The sequence below is a fragment of the Vitis riparia genome, chromosome 9 (assembly GCF_004353265.1).
Source record: "Vitis riparia cultivar Riparia Gloire de Montpellier isolate 1030 chromosome 9, EGFV_Vit.rip_1.0, whole genome shotgun sequence".
NCBI lineage: Eukaryota > Viridiplantae > Streptophyta > Magnoliopsida > Vitales > Vitaceae > Vitis > Vitis riparia.
Window position 1 is genome coordinate 926,463 of NC_048439.1, and position 8,311 is coordinate 934,773.

General features: G+C 30.0%; 1 protein-coding gene across 1 annotated transcript; it reads right to left on the minus strand.

The window, feature by feature from the left end:
* Positions 1–1,580: 1,580 nt before the first annotated feature.
* On the minus strand, positions 1,581–5,869 carry LOC117922382. The gene is made up of 2 exons (XM_034840521.1): positions 5,570–5,869; positions 1,581–1,925 (listed from the first exon to the last, which is right to left on the minus strand). The coding sequence occupies exons 1-2, from the start codon at positions 5,717–5,719 to the stop codon at positions 1,581–1,583; spliced, it is 495 nt and encodes a 164-aa protein (XP_034696412.1). The 5' UTR covers positions 5,720–5,869.
* Positions 5,870–8,311: the final 2,442 nt, after the last annotated feature.

Below are 8,311 nucleotides of genomic sequence, written 5' to 3' on the forward strand. Positions count from 1 at the left end.
TTAAACCGAGGTGGGACATGAGAAGGCAGACATGAGTGAGTAGCTCCCCGCCTCGCCGGAGCTGCTGACCGTGTTGAATCCATCCACAATGACTGGCAGCATAGCACAACATCTCCACCCACACCTCACTCACCATCTTCCATTTCTCTCCCATCTCCATATTCAGTGATTTCAACTCCTTGGCAAGCCTACATGCCTCGAATAACACTGACTTGCTTTTATCTCCTTTCACCTCTTTGGGCTCAACTTCTGTCTCAACTTCAAGCAACAATCTGCAAGCGTCATTTCTGTTAGATATGGACTCGCTTCTTTGCTGGAAGAATCTTTTGGTCTCTGAACATGACTAGCAGATACAACATATACTCAGACAAGCATTTGCTTATTTTGCATCTTGATTTAGGATTGGGGTCATCATCAGAATAGCTACAGAGATCTGTTGCAATATGCCAAAGAGGATGCTGTGATCAAATTCACGTCAACTATACTCCAACCAAGTGTCCCAATAACCCCCCTTTTTGTAATCACATAATCACCTCTGTGTTTGAGTAGTGACCTGAGATCCCTGACATCATTTGTCATCTCTAGGAGCAAGCTGAAGATGGGTTCCTTCATGTCATCCACCTTCTCCAAGTCATGTACCAGTAACTCTCTAAGAAATTGTTCATGTCAAGGAACCTGGGAACCTGATTGAACTTGGTTTTGTCTCTGAGGCAAGAATCAATTAAATTGTTCTGTGCCATGCGTCTAGACCATCTCTTGTCACTGGTTATAACTGATCTAAAAGATGTAATGGCTCGGTAAATGGAATCAGCCAGGGAGTTCATCTTGCTGCTCAACCAGACAATGCTCCAGTCGGACAAAATCAGCTTAGTGAGGGCATAACCTCAAGAAAAATAGCTCCAAGAGTAATAAGTAAGTAATGTCGATGTCAATGTTTGAGAACTCGTGCTTATCGATGAAGAAGTGGAAGGCCGCTAAAGTAGAAATAGTGAAGGAGAAGCTGGTGGAACGGAGCAGAATGCCAAGTAGAGAATAAATCACTGTTGCCTTGGTGTATAGCACATCATACATAAAATTGAGCTCCATCTCCACCACTTTGAAGGCGTCTTCGGATGACATGTACCTGATGATGCCCTCACTAGTTTTTTGGTCATCCAAGCTGAGGATGAGGTCTGCATATAGATGCTTGAATTGGTTCTTGAATAAGAAGTAAGCTTTGTCAATATATTTTCTACTAGGAACAGTAATGTCATCACCAACGGTAGATTGAAGTGGCTTTTGAACGATGTCTTCTTTGCTCATTTTAGCGACCTCCAGTTTGCCCTCCCAATATTCCTTCATGAAATCAGCATAATCAGGTCCAGGATTAGGAACTGAAAGCAAAGAATCCCTAAAGTGATTCTTGCTTGAAGACCTCAGAACGCAGGTCCTCTCTCCATACTTGATAATTCCAGCCACAAACATTGGGATGGATAGAAATGTGAGTGGAGTTCCTGCCCATGACCTCAGAAACACGTAGAAAGCCACTCCAACTTGGACAACTAGTCCAAGCAAGTGCCTTAACCACAACTCATTATCTTCTAAGGAATAAGCCGTGATAGTGTCCGGACCACCAAGGTGCAAGAAAGGAATGGCGCCCAAAATGCCATGAGGGTATAGTTTGGATCCAGAAGTTTCCCTTCCGAATCTCCTTGGCTGTTTGAGAGGGTACCGAGGGATACTGTCGCCACCCAGTCTGCGGACAAGTAGGCCGACCAAATCAGGATTCTGATCCAAGGTGTGACTGTGTACTTTCGTCGTTTGCTAAAGATGATTAGGACGATTTGTAGGAAAAGGCTTAGTAGAACCATGAAGCGTAGCTCCCATTCATTCCAAAGTTTCCGCATACTTTCTGGGAATATCTGCATTGCTCTCGCGCCTGTTCTCTGTAAAAAGATCAAACTGAAAACAACTAAACATTCAAAAATATTAGAGCCAAAAATGAAGAGTAAAAGAATAAATTTGTGAAATAGAACTCTTAAATTCATACCAATCATTTTTCACTTTCATTCATTTGCCACTTGTAGCCTTCCAACATTTGTAACTCAGCATTAAAGTTTAGCACTTAATTTTTAATCTTCAATTTTATTAAACACCTTATGAATAGCTTCAATTTTCACTTAAAATTAGAAAGATAGGTTGTTTCACCATTTTTTTATACTTTTTTTTATAAACTATTTTTAAATTAAAGAATAAAAAAATAATTTTTAAAAATTTTATTAAAAGAAATAAGGGTGTTTGACAAGTTTTTAAAAAACAAAAAACAAAAACTTGTTTCCATAAATTATTTTAAAAAAATGATTTTTTTTATTGAATTAATTAATTAAATGGACAAAATAATATTTTTGATATAAATGTCTTGTACTATTTCAAGTATTTATATATATATATATTGAAAAAAGGTTATTTTAATAAGAAAATAATAAGGGTATTTTTATCAAAATAAGGCCAAAAAAGGGTAAAGGGTTAGATTTCAAAAATTGGGCTTCAAATGATCCTTTTAACCAAATAACCCTTTTCTATTTTGATTTTATAAAAACATTGTAAATTTTAATTTATATAATATTAATTAAATTTAATTCAAGTCTTCTTAAAAATAAAATTGGTTTTTTAATTACAAATAAATTTAAAAAACTAATAGATTTTAGTAAAACAAGAAAGTAATATTATAATAAAATAATAAATTATATTTTTTTATAAAAAAAAATACTATGTTAATATGTATTAAAAAAATATGGATATTAACATTTTCGTAAAAGAGTCATTAATTTCTTTTTCTTTTTTGTTAAAAGTGAATAATAATAATATTTAATGACAAATTGTTAATAATATCATATTTAAAATGAATATAAAATAAAGTTTAGCTTTTTTAACATGTAAATGAACCAAAAATTTTCATTACACGCACACATTTAGTCATCAATTATAAGCACAATATTTTAGAATGTTTGGATTTAATATATAACTAATCAAATCAATTTTTTGAACTTCAAATTATTCTCAAAAATTAAAAGGTTCATCAAATAATTTAAATTATTAATTATGTGTTACTTAATTTAGAATCTATTTATGTAATAAAAAAATTAAAACATTATAGTTGTGTATAAAAAAGAAATAGTAAAGTCGTAATTCATGATATATCAATTTTCATCTCTTATTTTTTATAATAATTAGATCTATTTTTTGAGTTTCAATTATAACATTTTTAATACTTGAAAATTTTTATTATTCAAAGTGTTAAAAAATAGTAGAATCACATTAATAATTGTAAGGGAGAAGCCTAGAGTGTAGGACTTGATCACAAGTTGAGGAACACATGCTAATTTCGCCTTTGATTTTGTAGAACACTGTTATGGCTGCAATATTGATGGGTTGATATCTAACCCAAATTCAATTGGAATAAAAAACAATTGATCAAAATCTAACCCAAATTGACTTCATACCCAATGTATTAAGCCAAAACTTAACCCAACCTCATTTGTCTAAACCCACTTGAGTTCAAGGTAGTCAAGTTTTATTTTAGGTTAATCGAGTTATATAATTCAAAATCCTTCTACAATGTTTTATTTTCTTCTTTTTTTAAACAAAATTTCTATATATTTATATGAAAATTTAAATAATAAAATAAGACAATTTAGATATAAAAACAAATTTGTGTGTTATATATATATATAAATGAAGATGTATATTATATAATATTAATTTAACATTTTTCACAAAAACATAAAAAATGAATATTATTGTACAAATAATATATATTATAAATATTAAAAAACATTAAATTGAATTCAAATTAGGTTTATTTAAACCCAAGGAAATATAATAATTTTTTGAGTTATATAATTCAAAATTCATTTATAATTTTTTTTAATAAAATTTTTATATATTTATATGAGAAATTAAATAGTAAATAAGAAAAAATTTATATATAACAACAAAAAGTAAAAATAAATTTATATATATATAATATTAATTTGATATTTTTTCTTAAAAATCTAAAAAAACAAATATTACTATATAAAATAATATACATTATAAATATTATAAAAACATAAAATTAGATTCAAATTAGGTTTATGTTATCCAAACCTTAATCTTAACCTAGGCACAAACCAAATTGAACTTGATTTGAAAACTTTAACTCAAGCTGAATCCTAATAATAAAAATGATTATCTAAACCCACCAAACATTATATCAAGTTTAGATTGAGTCGAGCTCACCCATCGCAAATTGCACCCTAAGCACTATCCAATGCATAATGAACTTGTGTATTCACTTGAAAAGTTCCCTATCATCAGTGACAGAACAGTACTATATTCACTGAATATGGCTTAAGCTTTCTTTTTCCTTTTTCACACCTCACTCGTTAATTTTCTTGTTTTTCAGATCCTCCTATGCCACATTTTATCTTCTAACCATTATTTCTTAACTTCGAAAAACTCACAAGACTAGACAGATGATTAGCACAGAAAGATGAAGCAGATTCTCCATGGCTTGCTCCTCTTTTTCTCCTTAGACTCAACTCATGTGTCATTGACCAACTCAAAGATCAAAGGGAAATAATAATTTGTTTAAAAATTACTATTGCATAATTTTATGTTTAAAAATGATATTGTAATTGCATATTTTTTAATTGATGGATAATTATGATATTTAAAAAAAACAACCTATTATGGTATTATTGTCTTGATCATAATGAAGACATAGATGATCATTACCTTGTTCATAGAAGCTAATATACAAATGTCGGTATCTTAGGTCTGCAACATAATATCTTTAGATCTTTGAAAATAATGTCTCAAATCCTTGGGATTGTAAGGTACATAAGGGGATTAGAGTGCTCAAAAGCCTCAGAATGGTAAGCCTGATTATAATGCCATGTCAAATGTTACAAAATGGTGAGGCTATGATTGCTGAGGTGGTGGTTCACTGTGTGAATTTTTTGGAAAAGGTTTTATTTTCTATAAAGATCTCGATGACCGCTTAATTCATCTGTCCTTTCCCGCTTCTGAATGAGAAGTGGTTTTTTTTATTCCCTGATCTACGAGCACCCTGAGAAAAGTGATCTATGAAACTTACAGGCTTTCGACTGAAAAGTGACCAATGGAATAGTAGCTCTTTCCAAATAGGTGGGGAAATTAAATTTTAAGGAGGTCTCTAGTTGGGATTCACAAGTGTAAATAGAATTCAGGTGAAACATAGGAATTCCAGAGTAAGAATAATAGGCAGAATATCAGATCAGTTCACCTTAAGACCTCATCTTAAGCCTGTGTTATGAATCTTAAGCCTATGTTCGCACGGTTAGAAATAGAGTTTTAAGGAGAACAAAAGTCGGCATTGTTTCAACCAGCCTAGATCTTGATACAATTTAAGCCGTTAAACGAACTCAACATTCTCCGAGTCAATCCATGCAATCCAACGTCTCATGAATTTTAAACAATTTCTCAGAAGGATAAACAAATAAAGCATAATTAAAAAGAAGAAGAAGAAAGAAGTCGGTTTGAAAGCAAAATAAGAAGGGAAATGTACCAGAGTATGACGGTGGTGGGTTGGTTGGATCTGTTCACGGTGTTCAGCTCTTGAAGATGGGAGTCGTGTACTGGTGAGAAGGTGGATGGCCGGAGATGGTGGCCAACGGCAGTGAGAATGATGACTTTGTGACCCTTGAATGGGTTGCATTAGTAGTTTTAAACCAGAGAAAAGACCAAAAAAGAAAAAGAAGAGAGAAAGAGAGAGTCGTCTCGTGGGGCCGCCGGAGCATGTTTCTGTAGCAATAATTCGAAGAAAGTAGCTGGTCGACAGCAGAAGTACTACTACTTTTAAGAAACCAGACAGAAAGCCCCAAAAACCAAAAAAAAAAAAAGAGGAGATGGTGGCCAACGGCAGTGGGAATGATGACTTTGTGACCCTTGAATGGGTTGCATTAGTAGTTTTAAACCAGAGAAAAGACCAAAAAAGAAAAAGAAGAGATAGAGAGAGAGTCGTCTCGTGGGGCCGCCGAAGCGTGTTTCTGTAGCAATAATTTTGTGACCCTTGAATGGGTTGCATTAGTAGTTTAAACCAGAGAAAAGACTAAAAAAGAAAAAGAAGAGATAGAGAGAGAGAGTCGTCTCGTGGGGCCGCCGGAGCGTGTTTCTGTAGCAATAATTCGAAGAAAGTAGCTGGTCGACAGCAGTAGTACTACTTTTAAGAAACCAGAAAAAGAGGAGAGAGATTCGTCTTTTGGGGTGGTGAGAGTACAGTGGGGAGCTAATACTGATAGTGCATATAGGGTCGTTCCTTTACAAGCACATATTTTTTATAAGAGCACGGCTGTTTTAAAAAATAATTTCTAAATTATTGTAATAGAAAAAATAATTTCAAATCTATGTAGTTTTATAAGTGAAAAATCATCTATTTAAGAGACGATTTTCAAAAAAATAAAAAATAAAAAATATAAAAAGTGAGAAATCATTTCTTCAAGAGATGATTTTCACAAAAATAAAAAAATTAAGAAATGAGAAATTATCTCTTCAAGAGACGGTTTAAAAAAAAAAAAAAAGTGAGAAATCGTCTCTTAAAAAGATGATTTAAAAAAAAACATATATGTGAGAAATTCTCAAAATACAAATAAAAATAAAAAAACCAAATGGAAATCATCTATTTAAGAGACGACAACAAAAGTGAGAAATTTTCACTTAAATTGAAAAAAAACACTTGAAAAATCGGAAATCGTCTATTCAAGAGACGATTTCCATATTTTTAAAAGTGAGAAATTCTCACTTCAAAAAATAAAAAAATAAAAAACCCTTCAAAAATCCATTTTTTCATTCTTTATTCTATTTATACAATAATACAATTATTATAAATATATATTATAAAATTAATTAATTTTATTTACTAAATTTAATATATAAATAACATACTAAATTTAATATAAGATAAATAATCTATTTTTTTCTCTTACTTTGGAAAAAAAAAACCTATTATCAATTTATGTGAAAAATAAAATTTAAAAATAATTGTTATTAATTTATTAAATAATTATTTAGTATATTATTTTAAAAAAGCCCAAGCAGAATCGTCTCTTCAAGAGAGATTCCACACCACCTTTAAAAGTGAGAAATTCTCACTTAAAATAAATAAATAAATAAATAAATTTAATATGTTATTTAGTAAGAGAAAAAAATGGATTTTTGAAGGTTTTTGTTTTTTTTTGTTTGAAGTGAGAATTTCTCATCTTTAAAGGTGGGGTGGAAATCGTCTCTTGAGGAGATGATTTCCACTTGGGCTTTTTTAAAATAATATACTAAATAACTATTTAATAAATTAATAATAACTATTTTTAAAACTCATTTTTCATATGAATTGATAATAGTTTTTTTTTAATTCCAAAGTAAGAGAAAAAAATAATAGATTATTCATCTTATATTAAATTTAGTATGTTATTTATATATTAAATTTAGTAAATAAAATTAATTAATTTTATAATATATATATATATATATATATATATATATATATATATATATATTTATAATAATTGTATTATTGTATAAATAGAATAAATAATGAAAAGGTGGATTTTTGAAGGTTTTTTTTTTTTTTTTTTTTTTTGAAGTGAGAATTTCTCACATTTAAAAGTATGGAAATTGTAGACGATTTCCCACTTCTCACTTTTGTGTGGAAATCGACTATTCACTTGGTTTTTTTTTTTTTTTTCCTTTTAAGTGAGAATTTCTCTCATATATATATATATATTTTTTTATGGAAATCGTTTCTTTAAGAGACAATTTCTTACTTTATTTAATTTTATTTCTTTTTAATCGTCTCTTAAAGAGACGATTTCTCACTTTTTAAATTTTTTATTTTTTATTTTTTTGAAAATCGTCTTTTAAAGAGACAAATTTTCACTTACAAGTTATTTTCTCTTTTCTATCTGAATAAAACTACAATAGATTTGAAATTATTTTTTAAAACTACTGTAATCTTATAAAAAAAATCCCATACTCTTTACTTTGGGGGCACATGCCCACTTTGATTCCAAAATTGAAAGGTTCATACCCACTTTTTCTGAAAAAAAGAAAATAAAAAAAAGATAAACCTTTTTACGAGTAAAAGTGACATAATGATGAGAGAAACGTGTGTATATCAATAATTCCAATCACTGATTCCATTTTCAATTTTGTTGAGTCATCAATCAAGTTTCTTTAATTAAATAAATTCGAATAAATAATTCCTCCTTCACGTTTGTTGGATTCATCAATGAAGTTTCTTGAAGTGGAGGCCAGC

Excerpts from the sequence above, each read along its gene's own strand:
- LOC117922382 (XM_034840521.1), bottom strand. The coding sequence starts at position 5,719 with ATGCAACCCATTCAAGGGTCACAAAGTCATCATTCTCACTGCCGTTGG. Across the intron at positions 1,926-5,569 it reads CCCACCACCGTCATACTCTG|AGAACAGGCGCGAGAGCAAT; the intron begins GTACATTTCCCT and ends ATCTTTTTACAG.